At 43.6% G+C, this 24,167-nt stretch overlaps 1 protein-coding gene across 1 annotated transcript in view; it reads right to left on the bottom strand.

Annotated features, from left to right (window-relative positions):
* Positions 1-24,167, bottom strand: part of LOC143298790 (leucine--tRNA ligase, cytoplasmic-like) — a 58,792-nt gene that overhangs the window by 33,803 nt on the left and 822 nt on the right. Inside the window, exons 2-14 of the mRNA XM_076611752.1 lie at positions 23,923-24,076; positions 22,593-22,680; positions 21,003-21,083; positions 20,015-20,143; positions 19,608-19,769; positions 16,640-16,752; positions 13,166-13,229; positions 11,509-11,576; positions 9,481-9,706; positions 6,854-7,072; positions 3,637-3,855; positions 3,172-3,257; positions 1,628-1,776 (exon numbers count right to left, since the gene is read on the bottom strand). Of these exons, the coding sequence (XP_076467867.1) occupies positions 1,628-1,776; positions 3,172-3,257; positions 3,637-3,855; positions 6,854-7,072; positions 9,481-9,706; positions 11,509-11,576; positions 13,166-13,229; positions 16,640-16,752; positions 19,608-19,769; positions 20,015-20,143; positions 21,003-21,083; positions 22,593-22,680; positions 23,923-24,076 (1,758 nt within the window). The remainder of the gene's footprint in view (positions 1-1,627; positions 1,777-3,171; positions 3,258-3,636; positions 3,856-6,853; positions 7,073-9,480; positions 9,707-11,508; positions 11,577-13,165; positions 13,230-16,639; positions 16,753-19,607; positions 19,770-20,014; positions 20,144-21,002; positions 21,084-22,592; positions 22,681-23,922; positions 24,077-24,167) is intronic.

Below are 24,167 nucleotides of genomic sequence, written 5' to 3'. Positions count from 1 at the left end.
TCACTTTTTTTCTGACATAATTTTGAAGGAGTTCAGAAATACTCACAGTCTCTCCATGTCTCTGTTCTGTGTGTCTGTGTATATTTGTCTATTGATACATACATCTGTAAGCATGTTGGAATGCATTCAGAATGTCCATAATTATGTTTGAAGGCTTGTATGAATGACGGTGGGCGTGTATGCATACATACATCATGAACGTTCGTGCGTGCTTCAGTATATGTTTCTGCGCATGGCCGTTTTTTTTTTTTCTCTACTTTTCTAACATGAAAATGCATTAATGCATCTATTTGTCATGAAAAAAAACAAAAAGAAAGCAAAAAAGGTGTAAAATATGCGCCAGATGGTGTCGGCAGATTCATGGGTGGCTGTTGTTTGAGGGACATGGTGGCGGTCTCCACTCTGGGAGGGACGCTCACTCAGTCTGGTTCCACGACTAAGCCATTACTGTCGTTAGTAGGGGGCTTAGTAGGTGGTGTCCTAAGTACGTTAAATCAGAACAGGAACCACTGAACACCACCTAAGTGACTCAGCAGCAGTGCAGGGTCTCCTCTGGTATGTGACCTACTGGCGACCTAACATCGATGGTTCCCTGCGGACTGCCAACGCTGGAACTGTGATGAACGAACCCGGGTGTGGCCCTGTATGGGGGAATCTAAATGAGCGGCGTGGGAGTAATGCCACTGGAATGGTGCAGATGACGGGGCAGCAAAAAAAAAAAAAAAAGCGCCAGATGGATGTCTGATCCAGGCTGTATGTCCTGGACTGAGCATGGTCATGCAGCCAGTACAAACAATAACAGTAACAGCAACAATGATAATGACACTAACTTAATACTGATGACCGACCAGGGCTGTAGGTTCTGAACAGAGTGTGTTCATGTCGCTGGTCCAGAGTGGAATAATCATATACATGTAATAATGATGATGATGATGATGATGACGATGATGATGATGACGATGACATACCAGGCCACACGTCCTGAACAGAGTGTGTTCATGTCGCCAGTCCTGAGTGGAATAATCATATACATGTAATAATGATGATGATGATGACGATGATGACGATGACGATGACATACCAGGCCATACGTCCTGAACAGAGTGTGTTCATGTCGCCAGTCCTGAGTGGAATAATGATATACATGTAATAATAATGATGATGATGATGACGATGATGACGACGATGACATTCCCAGGCCATACGTCCTGGACAGGGCATGTTCGTGCAGCCAGTCCAGGGTGGAATAATGATGATAATAACAACAGCAAAGATGATGATGATGATGATGATGATGATGATGATGATGATGAGGATGGCAATGATGACGATGATGATGATGATGATGATGATGATGATGATGAATGATGATGATGATGATGATGATGAATGATGATGATGAAGATGATGATGACAATGATGACATACCCAGGCCATACGTCCTGAACAGGACATGTTCAGGTAGCCAGTCCAGAGCGGAATAATAATAATAATAATAATGATAACAACAACAACAAAGATAATGATGATGATGATGACAATGATGATGAAGATGATGATGATGACAATGATGACGATGATGATGACGACGACGATGATGAAGATGATGATGATAACGATGACATACCCAGGCCATAGGTCCTGGACAGGGCGTGTTCGTGCAGCCAGTCCAGGGTGGCCAGGAAGTTGTGACGCACGTCCTCAGAGAACGTGTTCATCTGGGCCAGACACTCGTCAGCCTCCTTCCTCCACGACGCCTCCCCGTAGTCCAAAAACCTGCACACACACACACACACACAACACAACACACACACACAACACGCACACACAACAAAACACACACACACACACACACACACACAACAACATACACACACACACACAACACACACACACACACAACACACACACACACACACACAAACACAACACACACACAACACAACACAACACACACACAACACACGCACACACACACAACACACACCCACACAGGTAGGGAGAGTGTTATATACTGGTCTGTGTGTGTGTGTGAGTGGGAGGGAGGATCTGTGTATGTGTTCCCCATCGTCCAAAAACCTGCACACACACACACACACACAGGTAGGGACAGTGTTGTGTATCAGTCTATGTGTGTGTGTGTGTGTGGGGGGGGGGGGGGGAGTGTATGTGTTCCCCGTCGTCCAAAAACCTGCACACACACACACACACACACACAGGTAGGGACAGTGTTGTGTATCAGTCTGTGTGTGTGTGTGAGTGGGGGGGTGGGAGTGTATGTGTTCCCCGTCGTCCAAAAACCTGCACACACACACACACACACAGGTAGGGACAGTGTTGTGTATCAGTCTGTGTGTGTGTGTGAGTGGGGGGGTGGGAGTGTATGTGATCCCCATCGTCCAAAAACCTGCACACACACACACAGGTAGGAAGAGTGTTGTGTGCTGGTCTATGTGTGTGTGTGTGTGTGAGTGGGGGGTGGGGGCAAGGATCTGTGTATGTGTTCCCCGTTGTCCAAAAACCTGCACACACACACACACACACAAGTAGGGAGAGTGTTGTGTGCTGGTCTATGTGTGTGTGTTTAGGTGGGTGGTGGGGCTTGGGGGGTGATTCTGAGTATTTGTATTCTTCTTTTCTCCATTGTCCAAAAGCCGCCACCACCACCACCACACACACACACACACACACACACGCACACATGTAGGCATACAGAAATTGCTACAAATCAGTTTTGTGTGTGCATGTAGTGTGTGTGGGGGGGAAGGGTGGTTTTGGGGGAAATGTGTGTGTGTGGGGGGGGGGGGGGAAGGTTTTGGGGGAATGTGTGTGTGTGTGTGTGTGTGTGTGTTTGTGTGTTTCCTTACTGAACGGCACCTTTCCATAGTCCAAAAACGCACACACATGCAGGCAAACACGCAGAGATTGGTGTTAGTTTTGTAGTTTTGTGAGGTGTGGGGGGGGGGGGGGGGGAACGATGTGTGTGTTTGTGTGTGCTACCTTCTTCCATGACACCTCTCTGTCGTCTAAAAACCTGCACACATGTGGACAGGCATGCAGACACTGGTGTGGCTCAGTTTTGTGTGCGTGGGTGAGAGAGAAAGAGAGAGAGAGAGACAGTGTGTGTGTGTGTGTGTGTGTGTGTGTGTGTGTGCAGACCCAGACACTCACCACTGGTCACACAAAGCCACAACACACTCGTCAGCCGACCGAGACACCACCTGGTTCTCTGGTTCATAGTAGATGACAGCTTCTTTCTGAAAACAGCACACAAGACAATCCACAATCAAACCACATGCACCTGATTAAAAAAAATAATAAATAAAAAAGAACCCACAAAAAACAAAAACAAAACAAACAACAAAAGAACTACAAAAAAAGGATGTGCACTTTTTATGTAGATATCTGACCTTTACCTTTATCAAGTAATCAACACAAAGCTGTATTTTTTAAAAACTGTCGGTTGAGTGTGTTAACTCATTTTCACGCGTGGCCGTGTGTAATTAGGCGACTGCCAGCGCATTAGGTCTAAATTTAGAGAAATGCACAATACAAAAGCCATTCATCACAATAATTATGATTATGATCCTGACTACAATCATCAGTCATAAATCCTGTGAGTGGAAGCTCCCTCACCCTGTCCACCATCAGTTTCTGAATGGCCTTCTTGACGTCCTGCACCTTCTGGCCCTGGTAGCCCTGGACGATCATGACGCCGTCGTAGAACCCCTTCTTGTACACCTCCCCCTTGGCCTCCTCCAGCTTGTCACGGTCGTTCTGACTCGCCACCTTGTACCGCTCGCACGCCGTCACCGCCGACAGGGTGCCAAAGTCTGGCACTTCAATGATGGGCACCTGGAAGTTTGGTCAAAAAACGGTGAACTCTTTCACTACCGCAACATAAGCCTTCCACAGTCACGCACATATATATTTGATTGGGCTTTTACATGTACGACCCGTTTTTACCCCGCCATGTTGGCAACCATACTGTGTGCATGCTGGGTATGTTCTTGTTCCCATAGCCCACAGCACCCTGACATGGATTACAGGATCTTAACGTGCGTACATGATCCTCTGCTTGCCTGTACACATGAAGGGGGTTCAGGCACAAGCCAGTCCGCGTTATGTTGACCTGGGAGATCGGAAAAATCTCTACCCTGTACCCACCAGGTGCCGTTACCGAGATTCAAACCTGGGACCCTAAGATTGAAAGTCCAAAGCTTTAACCACTCGGCTATTGCACCTGTCGCGACTTTAGTCAACAATGAGGGGCTAAGTTTGAAGGACAGTTTTTCACACTGTAACAAAGCTTGACAACCGCGGCCAGTTTTCTGCCTGTGGAGCAATGACACTAACCTTTGCCCCCTGACCCAGTTTGAAGTGGACAAGTCCACTGTGCTGTGTGAACCGAAGCCTGTGGCTGAGACAGTCATATCTCAAATATCTGGCACTTGGAAGAGTTTTTCATATGGAAGCTATGTGGTGAAAGAGTTAAATTCCTGTATCCTTTCGTGTCTGCCGGGGGGAGTGAATTCATGTCCACTGTGTTTAGGCTCGGCATAGGAAGGCAGTGAATTCATATCCACTGTGTTTAGGCTCGGCATAGGAAGGCAGTGAATTTATATCCATTGTGTCTAGGGCTCAGCATAAGAAGGCAGTCAATTCATATCCACTGTGTCTAGGGCTCGGCATAGGAAGGCAGTGAATTCATATCCACTGTGTGTAGGGCTCGGCATTGGAAGGCAGTGAATTCATATCCACTGTGTCTAGGGCTCGGCATAGGAAGGCAGTGAATTCATATCCACTGTGTTTAGGGCTTGGCACAGGAAGGCAGTGAATTCATATCCACTTTGCCTAGGGCTCGGCATAGGAAGGCAGTGAATTCATGTCCACTGTGTCTAGGGCTCGGCATAGGAAGGCAGTGAATTCATATCCATTACGTCTAGGGCTCAGCATAGGAAGGCAGTGAATTCATGTCCACTGTGTCTAGGGCTCGGCATAGGAAGGCAGTGAATTCATATCCACTGTGCCTAGGGCTCGGCATAGGAAGGCAGTGAATTCATGTCCACTGTGTCTAGGGCTCGACATAGGAAGGCAGTGAATTCATATCCATTACGTCTAGGGCTCGGCATAGGAAGGCAGTGAATTCATGTCCACTGTGCCTAGGGCTCGGCATAGGAAGGCAGTGAATTCATGTCCACTGTGTCTAGGGCTCGGCATAGGAAGGCAGTGAATTCATATCCATTACGTCTAGGGCTCGGCATAGGAAGGCAGTGAATTCATTTCCACTGTGTCTAGGGCTCGGCACAGGAAGGCAGTGAATTCATATCCACTGTGCCTAGGGCTCGGCATAGGAAGGCAGTGAATTCATGTCCACTGTGTCTAGGGCTCGGCATAGGAAGGCAGTGAATTCATATCCATTACGTCTAGGGCTCGGCATAGGAAGGCAGTGAATTCATGTCCACTGTGTCTAGGGCTCGGCATAGGAAGGCAGTGAATTCATATCCATTACGTCTAGGGCTCAGCATAGGAAGGCAGTGAATTCATATCCACTGTGTCTAGGGATCGGCAGAGGAAGTCAGTGAATTCATATTCACTCTGTCTAGGGCTCCGTATAGGAAGGCAGTAAATTCATATCTACTTTTCTAGGGCTCGGCATAGGAAGGCAGTGAATTTTTTGTTCTTTTGGTGTATCAATACACACACACACACACACACACACATATATATATATATATATGTTGTTTTTTTCGATGCATAGAGGTATGTCATTATGCACCAATGTATTGTTTCATGTGAGGCGCTTAGAACCCATTACATGGGGAGTTTGCACCATATAAATACTATCTATGATTATCACCATGAAGCCCTTGTGTGCCATAGCTATCATGTACATGCATATTGACGTCACTGATAGCATCATCAGAAAAAGGGAAATAACTCTGGAAGGCTGAAAATTCACACAGTTTTTCTACAGTGACATATCTCCAGACCATTTTCTCGGTTTTGGACATATTTGTTTTGGATATTGTTTTAGGGCTTGAAACACCACTCTCTACCGTTTTTCCCCACGCACTGAAAGGTAATACAATACAATACAATACAATAAGCACTATCTATCATCATGATTATTATGAAACAAACAGCAATACAATACAATACAATAAGTACTATCCATCATCATGATCATCATGAAACAAACAATACAATACAATAAGTACTATCCATCATCATGATCATCATGAAACAAACAACAATACAATACAATAAGTACTATCCATCATCATGATCATCATGAAACAAACAATAATACAATAAGTACTATCCATCATCATGATCATCATGAAACAAACAATAATACAATAAGTATTACCCATCATCATGATCATCATGAAACAAACAACAATACAACACAATACAATACAATACAATAAGTACTATCCATCATCATGATCATCATGAAACAAACAACAATACAACACAATACAATACAATACAATAAGTACTATCCATCATCATGATCATCATGAAACAAACAACAATACAACACAATACAATACAATACAATAAGTACTATCCATCATCATGATCATCATGAAACAAACAATAATACAATAAGTACTATCCATCATCATGATCATCATGAAACAAACAACACAATACAATACAATACAATAAGTACTATCCATCATCATGATCATCATGAAACATACTATCCATCATCATGATCATCATGAAACAAACAATAATACAATAAGTACTATCCATCATCATGATCATCATGAAACAAACAATAATACAATAAGTACAATCCATCATCATGATCATCATGAAACAAACAGCGATGCCTCACCGGCTGGAAGGGCAGCACCATCTCGTCCTTCAGCCCGTACTTCTGTCTGAAGGCCTCCTTGCTCTGGAGGTCCCTCAGGGCCGCAAAGTCGTCGGGGGCGTCCGAGGGCACGCTGGTGACGATGCCCGTGCCCTTGCCGTACTTGATGGTCAGCATGGGCAGTGTGTACACAGGGTCGTACGAGGTCAGCGGGGCTTTCAGGGCTATGCCCATGATGTCCTGTCAGTTCACGCAGAAGGTTTTTCGTTTGGTGGTGGTGATGGTGATGGTGGTGATTGTGATGGTTGTGGTGGTGGTGATGGTGATGGTGATGGTGATTGTGATGGTGGTGGTGATGATGGTGGTGATGGTGGTTGTGGTGGTGATGGTGGTTGCAGTGGTGGTGATGGTGATTGTGATGGTGGTGATGATGGCGGTGATGGTGGTGATGGTGGTTGCTGTTTATGGTGGTGGTGATGGTTTGTTATTCAAACATCATAACTACTGTTATTATTATCATCATCATTATTACCGATATTTCTTTAGTGCCTATCTTCAATCAGAGACTAAACTGAGCAATTTTGACATCTGCACCGACGGGCGCAATAGCCGAGTGGTTAAAGCGTTGGAATGTCAATCTGAGGGTCCCGGGTTCGAATCACAGTGACGGCGCCTGGTGGGTAAAGGGTGGAGATTTTTACGATCTCCCAGGTCAACATATGTGCAAACCTGCCAGTGCCTGAACCCCCTTCGTGTGTATATGCAAGCAGAAGATCAAATACGCACGTTAAGGATCCTGTAATCCATGTCAGCATTTGGTGGGTTATGGAAACAAGAACATACCCAGCATGCACACCCGCGAAAACGGAGTATGGCTGCCTACATGGCGGGGTAAAAACGGTCATACACGTAAAAGCCCACTCGTGTGCATACGAGTGAACGCAGAAGAAGAAGAAGAAGAAGACATCTGCACCCAGGCAGAGCCACATGACAGCTGCCTTTGGCCACTCATCTTTTGTTTCTTGTGTCGTTCAGTCATTCTTCAGTCATGCACACTCAGTTTCAGTTTCAGTAGCTCAAGGAGGCGTCACTGCGTTCGGACAAGTCCATATACGCTACACCACATCTGCCAAGCAGATGCCTGACCAGCAGCGTAACCCAACACGCTTAGTCAGGCCTTGAGAAAAAAAAAAAAAAAATAAAATAAAATAAAATAAAATAATAATAATAATAGATAAATACATAAAAAAAAGAACTACTACTACTAATAATAATATGTATAAGGCGCAAAAACTTGATGAAGTCAACTATAGGCGTACAAAAAAAAAAAAAAAAAAAAAAAAATGCACACTCACACATATGAACTCACAATAAAAATTTTTTTAAATGTTTGCAACTCACTTGAATATTTTGGTTGTCTCTCTCCACCTTCAACAGCTAAATCCTGACACAGAAAGTCTTGGCCTGGACAATCTGCAGGTGAACTGAGTTTACTGCTGCGTTAAAGAAAATACAAGTGAGCTGCCAAAAAAAATTTTTTCTTCTTTTTTTCAGATTTTAACTCCAGAAAGTTTTCTGCCCCTTTCCAGAATCATAGAATCTCGACCAACAGATCCTGTCAGATGGAAACAGAGGAGGTCAGAACTGGGAGGGTCTGTCAGTGATTTTTCATGTCGCTGTCATTTTCAGACTTCTCGTTCGTATCATTAGACCGCACCATACTGAACTCAAGTTATTTCAATCCGAGAAGTGACCGCACTGTACTGAACTCAAGTTATTTCCATCCGGGAAGTGACCGCACCATACTGAACTCGAGTTATTTCCATCCCAGATGTGACTGCACCATACTGAACTCAAGTTATTTCAATCCCAGATGTGACCGCACCATACTGAACTCAAGTTATTTCAATCCCAGATGTGACCGCACCGTACTGAACTCAAGTTATTTCAATTCAGGAAGTGACTGCACAATACTGAACTCAAAAGTTATTTCAATCCCGGATGTGACTGCACCATACTGAACTCAAAAGTTATTTCAATCCCGGATGTGACTGCACCATACTGAACTCAAGTTATTTCAATCCCAGATGTGACCGCACCGTACTGAACTCAAAAGTTATTTCAATTCAGGAAGTGACTGCACCATACTGAACTCAAGTTATTTCAATCCGGGATGTGACCGCACCGTACTGATCTCAAGTTATTTCAATCCGGGATGTCCCTCCAGGTACACGGTCTTTCAATCCTTAAGGGAAATCAATATTTTTAACTTGACTTAAATTTGACATGGACTGAAACATAGGTTTTATATGGTTTTTTTTCTTCAATATTTTTCATTTGAACTCCACTTTACATGGACTTAGTGAAAAGTGGATGAAATCACTTTCTCACCTTGTTTTGCTGGACCTGAATAAGAACCCATGGCATCAAGAGTGTTGTCCTCCAGAAAAACTCTGCAGACATATCCACTCTGATAGGTATACTAATATGGACGCATACACTCAAAGCCGAACAAAGCATGCTGGGTTACGCTGCTGGTCAGACATCTCCCTTACAGACGTAGTGTGGTGTATATGGATTCGTCCGAAGGCAGTTGACGCCTCCTTGAGAAACTGAAACAGAACCCGACACAGACGCCCGTTTCCCACCTGTCCCGTCAGCTCTGCCAGGACGTCCATCTTGCCCAGCTCTCCTGTCATCTCCTGGTAAGACATGTTGCGGGCCGCACGGTGGGTACACACGAACACGTCGCCGCTCTTCATCGCCACGGCGACGTACTTCATGTCGGGTTTGACCCAGCAGTTTGTCTGGCCGAACATGGTTTCCGGTCGGAGGGTGGCCGCCACCAGGTACACTGGCTTTCCTGACAGGGGCCTGGGAAAGGAGCAGAGAACAGTGTGTCATGTAAAACTGCAAACTTCCATGTGAGGAAAATCCGTACTATTCACCCGTATCCAACTACTGAAGCAACCATTCGGCTTGTTTGTTCCTCGATCCTAAGTTGCACTGACTACAGCAGTTCACCACTTGCTGGTCTGCCTTCTGATCTGCTGTCATGCCTTCAGATGATTTTGAACAATGCTGCAAGTATCATTTCCAGAAAGTCAAAAAGGGATCATGTTATCCCACTTTTAAGTCATCTTCACTGGTTACCCATCCAGAACAGAATTCAATGCAAAAAAATTAATTGCCATACTGGCTTATCACCACTTTGAAGGATCTCCCCCTTCTTACTTATCTACTGCCCTTTATACTTACACCCCTTCCTGTTCTCTCAGGGTTTTTTTTTTTTTTTTCTGAAAAGCTCCTTCGAGTCCCCCAAACCTCTTCAAAGACATTTGGCCAAAGGGCCTTTCAGTATCAAGCACCTTCTGTCTGGAATTCTCTTCCTCTGGATCTCCGTCACTTACTAACGCTGTCCTCTTTCAAAACAAACTTGAAAACCTATCCATTCAAACAGACCTTTGGGTGTGATGAAACAGCGGACTGTCTGCATTCTTCCTCCTACCCACCCCACTTTGCCCTCTACTGAAATCCTCATCGTGCGTGTGTGTGTCTGTGGGTGGATGTTTGTGTGCGCGCAGGCATGTGTGTGTGAGCGACCGGGTGTGCGCGCGTGTGTGCAGTATTTTTGTCGTGTGTGTGTTTGTGTGTGTGTATGTGTGTGTGTGTGTGTGTGTGTAATAATAATGGTATTTATATAGCGCTGGATCTTGTGCAGAGACAAATCAAAGCGCTTTCGCACCAGTCATTCACACGCATGCATGACTCTAAAACTGTAGAAACTAAAGACAAGGAAGGGCAGGCAAGGGAGGCTATTTTGGGAAGAGGTGGGTTTTAAGGCCAGACTTGAAAGAGCCGAGTGTGGAGACTTGACGAAGCGAAAAAGTTCATTCCAATCGCAAGGTCCAGAAACAGAGAAAGAATGGCGGCCAACAGTTGAGTGTTTGAATCTGGGTATGCGTAAACAGAGTGGATCCGAGCCTGATTGTAGTGAGCGAGATGGAGTGTAGAGGTGAAGGCAGCCACAGAGATAGGAAGGGGCAGTTTTGTGAATGCATCTATAACATAGAGTGCTGATCTTGTACTTTATTCGGTGTGAGACAGGGAGCCAGTGGAGATGTTGCAAAAGAGGAGTGATGTGCTCAGATCTTTTCTTTCTGAGTGTGTGTGTGTGTGATTGTTCATACCTGCAATTTGTAGTACTGTCTTGGAGTATAGATACACGTATGTGTTGTTTGTTCATGTGCAGAGGTATGTTATTTTGCACTACTGGCTATGCGTTGTTTTATGTATGGTGCTTACAGCCCATTACATGGAAAGTTTGCACCACACACGTACTATCTATCATTACTGTCATCATTATTGTACTTGCACTGCATCGTACTGCATTGTACTGTATTACTCTTAGTCACAATAGCTTTCTCTGTGTCAAAGTCAGGCTGCTCTCCTCATGGAGAGCATATCGCTACAGTGCAGCGTCATCTTTTTTTTTTCTTTTTTTTATGTTTTTCTTTCTGCAAGGGTGTTTGCTTTCCTAGCAAAATGCATTTTCCAGCAGAATTTTGCCAGGGACAACCCTTTTGTCGTCGTGGGTGCTTTTATGTGCACTGACATTCTCAAAACACAGTGGCACACATGAAAAGAAGCCTACACACAGCACACTAGAAACTCACTGGAGCTTTGCAGGGAAAGGTTCTTTCACCTTCATCTTGATCAGTGTGTACTCCTGTGGGCCCACCCCCTGCAAAAACCATCACCATTGTCAGCTGTGGTCAAAAGCTGCACTGTCATACACATACACAACAAGGAAACAACATCAACTTGGAACACATGAGCAATATTAGTAGCGCTAACTTCGCTTTGCATTAGAAAACACATCCCTTTTTTTTTTTTTTTTACCATTCAAGCTCAATCACTATAATTTGCATTTTTATTGACTCATGTGTATAAACAATGTGGAGTCTATGTAATAACCCGGTGTTTGGCTGCCTCTGTGTGTGTGTGTGTGTGTGTGTGTGTGTGTGTGTGTGTGTGTGTGTGTGTGTCTGTCTGTGTTAAACTTTAACTTTGTCATTTTTTTTCTCTGCCTGCCAATACAAATCGTGTGTGTGTGTGTGTGTGTGTGTCCATGGTAAACTTGAACATTATCATTTTCTCCGTCTGCCAATGCCAAATTTGGATTAAACATAGTGGGGGAAAAAATCTTCTCAATCATACCAACAATAGGTTGCAAGTCATCCCGATGAAGCTATATTTCCAGATCATCAACAGCAAGGGTACTATAGTGTTGGTTTCTTCTGTTGTGCTGACCAGAGGTGGTTTTTTTTTTACAGGACCAGGTCGTTGGCCCTGTGCCCTACCCCCAACCTGGGGACCTGGGGATTGTCCAGCCTCTGCCCTTTAACCTGTCTGGCTTGGCTGGCCCTACCAGGAGCACAAACGCCCACCAGCATAGCTCTAGGGGTCGCTGAGGCACACAACCCCCCCCCCCCCCCCACACACACACACACACACACCCTCCCACCACAGCAAGGTGGCAATCCTTCGGGCACCTGTTTACAGGTGGTCAGAGACAAGGGGTGTCCTTGAGTGCATCCACATTTTTGTGTACCCACCCGTGGGAGGGGTTTTCTTCTACACAATTTTGCCCCAGGACAACAATTCATATTGCTATGTGGCTTGTTTTTTTTTTGGGGGGGGGGTTTTGGTTTTTAGTGACCCAAGTGTGAGCTGTGCACACAGGGGATCTCAGTTTATCATCTCACCTGAATGACAAGACGCTCCAGTCATTCTTCTTCTACTTCTTCTTCGTTCGTGGACTGCAACTCCCACGTTCACTCGCATGTTTATGAGTGGGCTTTTACGTGCATGACCGTTTTTACTCTGCCATGCAGGCAGCCATACTCCGCTTTTGGGGGATGTGCATGCTGGGTATGTTCTTGTTTCCATAATCCACCGAACACTGACATGGATTACAGGATCTTTAACGTGCATATTTGATCTTCTGCTTGCGTATACACACCAAGGGGATTCAAGCACTAGCAGGTCTGCACATATGTTGACCTGGAAGATCGTAAAAATCTCCACCCTTTACCCACCAGGCGCCGTTACCGAGATTCGAACCCCGGACCCTCAGATTGACAGTCCAACGCTTTAACCACTCGGCTATTGCACCCGTCACTTTCCAGTCAAACTTGGAAGAAAGGGCACAGACCAGGACTCAAGCCAAGACCCCCCCATCAACCCTTTTACCACCTTCCTCCTTACCATAATCATTACCCTGGCTATAAACAAAACAAAACAAAACAAGCACATGATTGTGTGACTCACCTCCCCAGAGCTGCGGTCGTGGTCCATGCATGGCTGGTTGTCCTTGGGGGAGAAGATGGTGTACCTGGCAACATAGTTCTTCTCCTTCTAAAAATAAACCAAACTGTTACCCTTTTTTTTTTTTCACTCCAGACTCCTGGAGATCCTTATTTTCTTCTTCTTTTTTTTTTTTCTTTTTTTTAAAGCAAAAAAAAAAAAAAAAAAAGCAAACCCATATACAATGTTTAACAACAGCAGCAACTGCTGACAAACATCACAACTTGAACATGATTTAACCCTCTGACTGATGAAACAAGGAGACATGAGATCAGTCCACAAACAGACTTACCCTGATCAAAGTTCATTGGGAACCTTGGATACAAGAGATCAGTCCACAAACAGACTTACCCTGATCAAAGTTCATTGTGAACCTTGGATACAAGAGATCAGTCCATAAACAGACTTACCCTGATCAAAGTTCACTCTGAACCTTGGATACAAGAGATCAGTCCATACACAGACTTATCCTTATCAAAGTTCACTGTGAACAGAATCCATTATAATGTCAATTATATTCAAGTGCAGCCTCTGAGGCTCTGACGCACAACCGACAGAGGAACCTGTTCTGTGCGGCGCCCCAAAGACTCTTCACAGAGCTGTGGAAGATGAAGACAACGACGACACACACGCATGTAACTTTTACCAAACACAGCTTAATCTCAGCTTTAACACTCACACACAAGTACCTTTAGCCAAGCACAGCCTAAACACAGCTTTAACACTCAAACACACAAGTACCTTTAGCCAAGCACAGCCTAAACACAGCTTTAACACTCACACTAAAGTACCTTTAGCCACGCACAGCCTAAACACAGTTTTAACACTCACACACATGCACCTTTAGCCAACCACAGCCTAAACTCAGCTTTGACACTCACACACAAGTACCTTTAGCCAACCGCAGACTAAACACAGCTTTAACACTCACACTAAAGTACCTTTAGCCAAGAGCAGACTAAACACAGCCTTAACACCCACACACAAGTACCTTTAGCCAACCGCAGCCTAAACACAGCTTTAACACTCACACACAAGTACCTTTAGCCAACCATAGCCTAAACTCAGCTTTAACATTCACACACAAGTACCTTTAGCCAACCGTAGCCTAAACTCAGCTTCAACATTCACACACAAGTACCTTTAGCCAACCGCAGCCTAAACTCAGCTTTAACACTCACACTAAAGTACCTTTAGCCAAGCACAGTCTAAACTCAGCTTTAACACTCACACTAAAGTACCTTTAGCCAACTGCAGCCTAAACACAGCTTTAAAACTCACACACAAGTACCTTTAGCCAACCGTAGCCTAAACTCAGCTTTAACATTCTCACTAAAGTACCTTTAGCCAACCGCAGCCTAAACTCAGCTTTAACACTCACACTAAAGTACCTTTAGCCAAGCACATCCTAAATTCAGCTTTAACACTCACACTAAAGTACCTTTAGCCAAGCACAGCCTAAACACAGCTTTAACACTCACACAGATGTACCTTTAGCCAACACAGCCTAAACTCAGCTTTAACACTCACACACAAGTACCTGTAGCCAAGCACAGCCTAAACACAGCTTTAACACTCACACTAAAGCACCTTTAGCCAACCACAGCCTAAACACGGCTTTAACACTCACACAGATGTACCTTTAGCCAACACAGCCTAAACTCAGCTTTAACACTCACACACAAGTACCTTTAGCCAAGCACAGCCTTAACACAGCTTTAACACTCACACTAAAGCACCTTTAGCCAACCACAGCCTAAACACGGCTTTAACACTCACACACAAGTACCTTTAGCCAAGCACAGCCTAAACACAGCTTTAACACTCACACTAAAGCACCTTTAGCCAACACAGAATAACTCAGCTTTAACACTCACACTAAAGTACCTTTAGCCAAGCACAGCCTAAACACAGCTTTAACACTCACACTAAAGCACCTTTAGCCAACACAGAATAACTCAGCTTTAACACTCACACTAAAGTACCTTTAGTCAACACAGAATAACTCAGCTTTAACACTCACACTAAAGTACCTTTAGCCAAGCACAGCCTAAACACAGCCTTAACACTCACACACAAGTACCTTTAGCCAACCGCAGCCTAAACACAGCTTTAACACTCACACTAAAGTACCTTTAGCCAAGCACAGTCTAAACTCAGCCTTAACACTCACACTAAATTACCTTTAGCCAACCACAGCCTAAACACAGCCTTAACACTCACACACAAGTACCTTTAGCCAACCACAGCCTAAACACAGCTTTAACACTCACACACAAGTACCTTTAGCCAACCGCAGCCTAAACACAGCCTTAACACTCACACTAAAGTACCTTTAGCCAAGCACAGTCTAAACTCAGCCTTAACACTCACACTAAGTACCTTTAGCCAAGCACAGCCTAAACTCAGCCTTAACACTCACACTAAAGTACCTTTAGCCAAGCACAGTCTAAACTCAGCCTTAACACTCACACTAAGTACCTTTAGCCAAGCACAGCCTAAACTCAGCCTTAACACTCACACTAAAGTACCTTTAGCCAAGCACAGTCTAAACTCAGCCTTAACACTCACACTAAGTACCTTTAGCCAAGCACAGCCTAAACTCACCCTTAACACTCACACACAAGTACCTTCAGCCAAGCACAGTCTAAACACAGCTTTAACACTCACACTAAAGTACCTTTAGCCAACCACAGCCTAAACACAGCTTTAACACTCACACTAAATTACCTTTAGCCAACCACAGCCTAAACACAGCCTTAACACTCACACACAAGTACCTTTAGCCAACCACAGCCTAAACACAGCTTTAACACTCACACACAAGTACCTTTAGCCAACCACAGCCTAAACACAGCTTTAACACTCACACTAAAGTACCTTTAGCCAAGCACAGCCTAAACTCAGCCTTAACACTCACACTAAACTACCTTTAGCCAAGCACAGTCTAAACACAGCTTTAACACTCACACACAAGTACCTTTCGCCAACCACAGCCTAAACACAGCTTTAACACTCACACTAAAGTACCTTTAGCCAAGCACAGCCTAAACACAGCCTTAACACTCACACTAAAGTACCTTCAGCCAAGCACAGTCTAAACTCAGCTTTAACACTCACACTAAAGTACCTTTAGCCAAGCACAGCCTAAACTCAGCTTTAACATTCACACTAAAGTACCTTCAGCCAAGCACAGTCTAAACTCAGCCTTAACACTCACACACAAGTACCTTTAGCCAAGCACAGTCTAAACTCAGCCTTAACACTCACACACAAGTACCTTTAGCCAAGCACAGTCTAAACTCAGCCTTAACACTCACGCTAAAGTACCTTCAGCCAAGCACAGCCTAAACTCAGCCTTAACACTCACGCTAAAGTACCTTTAGCCAAGCACAGTCTAAACACGGCTTAAAGACAGACGTTGTCACAGCAGTGTACCTTTTCCCAAACTTCAGCTTGTTCCTCTCATTCAGCCGGATGAACTGCCAGCGCACGAAGGAGTCGTAGTACGGGTTGGCGTCAGTGGTAATGAAGGACCGTCGCCAATCAACCTGGCGTTTCAAACCAAACTTCGTCAACATATATAAAACATGATAATAACAACAATAAAGTTCTCAAATAGAGCGCAAAGTGCTTTACCTGTACAAAAACTCCTTCCTGTAAATGATGAAATAATGAATCGGTTTACACAAACTTCAAACAGACATGGCACGATGTGCCCAGTTCACTTGCTTGCTCACACACACACACACGCACACGCATGCACGCGCACACACACACACGCACGCACGCACACACACACACGTACACACACAAAATATTCAAACACACAGTATGGATAGGATGCAGTTTTGAACTGTGGTTGACAAAGATATCAGTGCTACTTATTCAATATAGATGGGTCTTCAGAACAGATCTGGAAAAGGCTGTGAAGTGGAGTGTCAAATGTCAAACAGAAGGCTGTTCCAGATAGTTAGACTGAAAGGAGACAGTATGCTGACCGAAGGATTCTGTTCTGACAGATGGAACATAAAGAATCTGATTAACAGTGAACAACACAGATTTCCTCATAGGTTGTAATGGCAAAGAATACCATAAAGATATTCGAGGCTAATGCCAGTGACTTTGATCAATCACAAAGATTTTTAAAATTTTTTTTATTCATTCTATTGTCTTGGGCTGTGCAAATCTGTTTGGTTTAAACAGTACTTTTATTAGAAACTGTCACAATACTGATACAATGAATTCAGAAGTCTTGTATTTGTACAAATCTATTAATAACTTTGCTTTCAATTCTTAAATACCTAAATATACTGTGGGGTTTATCCCCTGTCTACATTTGAAGACAAAACGTGTAGGAAATATGAATAACAATATTCATTTATATCTATCTGAGATGGAACTGTGGTTAATCAATGAGAATGCCAACCACTTGTACAAACTTTTAGGTAATCAAACTAACATAGTTTCAGCTTTATTAATTCACCGAATAAAATTCAACTCTAAAGATCACATGAAAACTTGCAAGACTAGCTGTTCATAATATATATATATATATGCTTGGTTATCTTGATGCATGTGTGTGATTTTGTTTGAGAAAGAGAGAGACAACACAGAGAGAGAGAGAGAGGGATGGAGAAAGAGAATGTGTGCATGCGTGCATATGTGTACACACGTGCCTGTGAGACAGACGAGGAGAAACACACTACTACTTATCTCTCAGACAGGTAAAACAATTTTTTTAGTTGGGTCACGGTTAAGTATGTGTAATTAAAACAATTTTTTTTCTTAACTCCTCTGGCTTGAGTATCAACTGAGGACTCAAGACAACAAAAGCCAGTCAAAGGCTTCCACAAGACTGAACAGCGTTTCATTTTCTTCTTCTTCTTCTTCCCCCCCCTGCACCCCTCACTTCCTGTTTCACTTTCAGCATCACTTGGTTTCTATGTGCATACGTGTGCTTATGCATGCATGTGGTGTGTGTGTGTGTGTGTGTGTGTGTGTGTGTGTGTGTGTGTGTGTGTGTCTGAGTGCGTATGTGCCAGTGTGTGTGTGCGTGTGAGTGCATATGTGCCAGTATGTGCGTGTGCATGTGTGTGTGTGTGTGTGTTTGTATGTTTTGTTGTTTGTGGTTAGCATTCCTTCCTTTTGGTAGCTTGTGAGTTGTTGTGCCATGTTTTTGTCTTTCTTGTCTATAATTCTTTTCTTTCTTGTATATAATTCTTTCAGTACTGTTTATTTTTCTTTTTTCAATGTACTTTTCGGGGTTTTTTTTTGGGGGGGGGGTGGCAGGGTATCGCCCAAGGTTGGAAAAAAAAAATGTATGTACATGGGCTTACCTCTTAATCCTGAATAATCAACTCTTTCACCATTAAGTTTGTGTGTGTAAAACACTCCCCAACGCCAAATATTTTAGCAACCATGCTCTCAGTCATAGGTTTTGGTTCATGTCAAAATAACACAATGGACCTGTGAATTCAAACACGGTCAAGTTAGTCATTGTTCTATTGGCAGGAAAATGGCTGACTGGTGCACTTCAAACGCGGTCAAGTCAACATTGTTCTATTGGCAGGAAAATGGCTGACTGGTGCACTTCAAACACGGTCAGGTCAGTCATTGTTCTATTGGCAAGAAAATGGCTGACTCGTTCACTTCAAACATGGTCAGGTTAGTCACTGTTCTATTGGCAGGAAAATGGCTGACTTGTGCACTTCAAACATGGTCAGGTTAGTCACTGTTCTGTTGGCAGGAAAATGGCTGACTTGTGCACTTCAAACACAGTCAGGTCAGTCATTGTTCTATTCAAACACGGTCAGGTTAGTCATTGTTCTATTGGCAGGAAAATGGCTGACTTGTTCACTTCAAACACGGTCAAGTTAGTCATTGTTCTATTCAAACACGGTCAGGTTAGTCATTGTTCTATTGGCAGGAAAATGGCTGACTTGTGCACTTCAAACATGGTCAGGTTAGTCACTGTTCTATTGGCAGGAAAATGGCTGACTGGTTCACTTCAAACATGGTCAAGTTAGTCATTGTTCTATTGGCAGGAAAATGGCTGACTTGTGCACTTCAAACATGGTCAGGTTAGTCACTGTTCTATTGGCAGGAAAATGGCTGACTTGTGCACTTCAAACATGGTCAGGTTAGTCATTGTTCTACTGGCAGGAAAATGGCTGACTTGTTCACTTCAAACACGGTCAGGTCAGTCATTGTTCTATTTGCAAGGAAACGGCCACAGCTGTCAAGCATTGTTACAATGTGAAAAATGGTTTTATCAACATGACCCCTCGACGTCAACAAAAGCTGCCTAAGGCAGCGCACTGTCCAGTCAACTCAAGTCACCTACGGCGGTGAAACAGTTAAAGCTTTCTTTCACTACATTTCTCTCCCCTGCACCAGCACCTACCCTGACCCCCATGCGCCGCAGGTCGGACATGGCCCGGGGAGGGAAGTACTGGAGCCAGTGGGCGGGGTCGGTGAACAGCTTGATCTCCTCGTCCTTCAGCCCCAGGGCCGACATGATCTGCCACTGGTACCGCAGGCCACCCGTCTTGGCCAGCACCTTGCCCTGAAAGCCACAACCGCTGATAGTTATCATGATTTATTTATCATGGCACTATAACACTAGCAGCAACACGCCTCTACGTATGACATGATCTGCCACTAGTACTTCAGACAGACAGACAGTGCCCACCTATTGTCCCAGACTCTCAAAGCCAGAAAGCCCAGTGGAACAGACAGTGCCCACCTATTGTCCCTTGTGCCTGTACCAGACTCAAAACCAGAAAGCCCAGTGACACAGACAGTGCCTACCTTCTTTCCCTTCGACTTGTCCTTGCCGACCTCTGACCCTTGTGCCGGTGGCGCCTCCTCCTCTTCCGGGGGGAACTGTGGGGGGTAGCCGAAATCGGCCAGTTCGTTCTTCAGCTTGTCTGCACACGCCTGGCACGACACACCACTGACTGCTGTTAGCAAGTGTGTACGTCAGTGAATGTGTGTGAAATAAACAGTCCGTCAGTTGGTCGGTCGCTCAATCTAACCGACAGAGAACAACATCACCACATCCACAAGAAATCCCGTGTTGAGCAATAAAGAAGATGGGGACCTATCTCCACACACATGTGGTTAACAAGCTGATTCTCACCTTTCAATACTGCATGACGTAAAATCATTTGTAGCATCCATTTTACAGACAACAAATTCATATTCCTGTCATGAATAACAAACATCAAAACATGCAATAATTTGTAGCATCCCATTACAGACCTTAGATTTATATTCTAGTAATGAATAATCAACATGAAAATCCTTGTACATATCAACCTGTGACATTGTGGAAAACATGTGAAACAAAACAAGTGACAGATTATGGTAGTGAATAAAAACTGTAGGTGGCAAAGGCACGCAAAACATGAAGAACTCTGTGTGTGTGTGTGTGTGTGTGTGTGTGTGTGTGTGTGTGTGTGTGTGTGTGTGTGATAAAATGTATTTAATTTTAATCTAAACAGTATTTCCTTGACAATTTTCATTGATGGATTTTGAAATGCGCTTTTTTCTGCTGCATATATGCAGTCAAGTTTTGATTTGCAGGTGTGAAGGCAATGGATCTTTTTCGTCAAAAGAGAGCAGCTGTAATATTTTTATGGTATGTTTACATTGAACTGGTTCATGTCAGGCACTTTGAGCAGCTTTAGTACAGAATATCACGCCAGAGACGAGCTACGTATTATCACCATTATTGTCATTACCGTTAATATCATTATTATTATTTATTATTATCATTATTGATACCATTACGAACCTTGATAGGCATGCCTGTGCAGTGAAGACCAAAGGGGAACAGGCACTTCTTGCCTCGCATCCTCTGATAGCCCACCGCAAACTGCAACAGCAAAGAAACCTTCACAGTCAGGTTGTGCAGTCACATGGCAATAAAACGCAGCCTTGCAGTGTACTGAGTTAGGATACACACTATGGAAACAAGTCAAGCTGTTGTGCGTTAACTCGCACTGCAATACAACACAGCCACTCAGCTGACCAAGGTACGTTACACAAAATGATAATCCCAAAGCACTGCATTGAACATCAGTGTGGTGTGCTGATTTATTTCTGTTCTCTATCCTGCTGGTGGCACTGTAAAACACCAAACATTCCAGTCACTGACTGACTGATATGGATACTTATAAGTTATATAGCACCTACCCTCAGTCACATGGCAATAAAATGCAGCCTTGCAGTGTACTGAGTTAGGATACACACTATGGAAACAAGTCAAGCTGTTGTGCGTTAACTCACACTGCAATACAACACGGCCACTCAGCTGACCAAGGTACGTTACACAAAATGATAATCCCAAAGCACTGCACTGAACATCAGTGTGGTGTGCTGATTTATTTCTGTTCTCTATCCTGCTGGTGGCACTGTAAAACACCAAACATTCCAGTCACTGACTGATTGATATGGATACTTATAAGTTATATAGCACCTACCCTCAGTCACATGGCAATAAAATGCAGCCTTGCAGTGTACGGAGTTAGGATACACACTATGGAAACAAGTCAAGTTGTTGTGCGTTAACTCACACTGCAATACAACACGGCCACTCAGCTGACCAAGGTACATTACACAAAATGATAATCCCAAAGCACTGCACTGTGTGGTGTGCTGATTTATTTCTGTTCTCTATCCTGCTGGTGGCACTGTAAAACACCAAACATTCCAGTCACTGATTGATTGACATGGATACTTATAAGTTATATAGCACCTACCCTCGGTCAGAGACCAAGCTCAAAGTGTTTTACAAACAAGGGGTCATTTGCACAACAGGCTGCCTGCCTGGGTTGAACCGACTGACGGCTGCCAATAGGCGCTCATCATTCATTTCCTTTGTCATTCAGTCAATCATGTCATCAACTCCAGCAGGTATGATTGTACTGTGCTGTGCTGTGCTGTGCTGCGTTTTGCTGCACTGTGCTGCATTGTCACTGTATTGTATTGTATCACTTTTTTCACAACAGGCTGCTCTCCCCAGGGACAGCACATCACTACAATACAGCACAACCCTTTTAGTTTCTGCCTGCTAGTGTATTTGTCTTCGCATCATCTAAGTCCATTTCTACAGAATTTTGCCAGGGACAACACTTCTGTTGCCATGGAGTTCTTTAACATGCGCCGAGTGCATGCTACACACGGGACCTCAGTTTACTGTTTCATTCAAATGACTAGCAACCAGATCATTACTAAAAGACTTGCGTTGGGGAAGGAAATACTGACGATTGTGAGATTCAACCCTCTATTACCATTAGGCCACCACTCCACTTTGCCATCAGTGAAAAAAAAAACACCATTAACATTTCAACCCAAGACTGTCCAATGAACCCATCTGACATACCTCACACTTGGACAGGGAAAACGTGTGCCCCAGATGCAGGCGTCCATTCATGTAGGGGTAGGGGAAGGTCACCAGAAACTTTTCCTGCCTGTTCCAACACATCAAGACGTTCATGGTTCAAGGTCCACAGCCTTTCACAGCAATGAGGGCAGTGAATTCATATCCACTGTCTCTGGGCCTCAGTGCAGAAAGGCAGAGCCCAATTCTCTCCTGCCATTATAACCTTCCACAACTGAAGTCAGGTACCCATTCACACCTGGATAGAAAACCAGAATAAAGTTCCTTTCCCAAGGACAAAACACCAGGCCCAAACCTGGTCACTGGTGAACACTGGGTCAGGAACCCTGCGGTGATTCCATTCTGCCACAGCTCCTCCTACTATACGTTAATATGATTATAATCATTCATTAATAATCACTACTGACAGAACACAACACAGTTATGCAGATCAAAAACTGACACAGATTTGACAGTCATCAACTCTAAACCATACACAGAATTATACATGGACGGTCTAACTGTATGATCTTTTACTTTGAGTAGAGTACAATGAAAAGCATGTTTCCAAATCAATTTCAAATTTTCAAGTTTCCTCAAGGACCAGTGACCCACTCCGAAAAATCAGTAAAAGAAAAGGGCATGAAGGACATACTCTGGAATTTAAACATGTAAATTATAGAAAACAGGATGAATACAGAATTTAAACATGTAAATTATAGAAAACATGATGAATACAGAATTTAAACATGTAAATTATAGAAAACATGATGAATACAGAATTTAAACATGTAAATTATAGAAAACATGATGAATACAGAAACATCTCTTTTCCTTTTTTAAATTGCAAATATTTATTAGATATTTACAATTATTTATTAGATATTTACAATTTACTATTTAGTAAATTATATTCAACATTTGGCAATGTCCACATTTCTTGCCCTGTACTCTGTCCATTCACTTTAGTTTCAAAGATGGAAAAAGTTGTAAATAGGTTCAAATAGCAGTATATATACTCTGCATTTCTTCCCCTCCTGAATGCTGCAAAGAAGGCTAATAAACGAGTAAAGGGGAAGAAATCTTGAGTAAATATATATTTTACTAGCCAATTTACAGCTAATTCAATCTCTGAAACGTAAGAGCTCAGGTGAAAAAATGTGGGTATTGCCCAACATTTGATATCATTATCATATCTAGTGCACACACACACACACCAACACAACACACACACGTGCACACACACACATGCACATATAAACATGCATGCACGCACACACACACACACACACACACGTTTGTCCCCATCACAACACTCACAGCAGTGCCTTACTTTGCTGCAGGAGACCCAGGCTGAGGGGCATCCTCTTCGAATATCTTCTCCTGCTCCCAGCGTTCCTGAACTTTGCGCTCAATGGCCAAAATTTCACTGAGTTTGGCAGTGCTTTTGCGGTCCATACCGCTATCCTGCTGTTGCTGTGTTGCTCCTGTTGGTCACATTCATAACAGTCATGATTCATGGTGACACCATAAAAGTCATTCAAAAGGTTAAAAAATCAATCCTTTGAAAGTATTACT

This window comes from Babylonia areolata, chromosome 24 (assembly GCF_041734735.1).
Source record: "Babylonia areolata isolate BAREFJ2019XMU chromosome 24, ASM4173473v1, whole genome shotgun sequence".
NCBI classification, from domain to species: domain Eukaryota; kingdom Metazoa; phylum Mollusca; class Gastropoda; order Neogastropoda; family Buccinidae; genus Babylonia; species Babylonia areolata.
The sequence above is the reverse complement of the archived record's forward strand: the minus strand, read 5'-3'. Positions and strand labels throughout refer to the sequence as shown.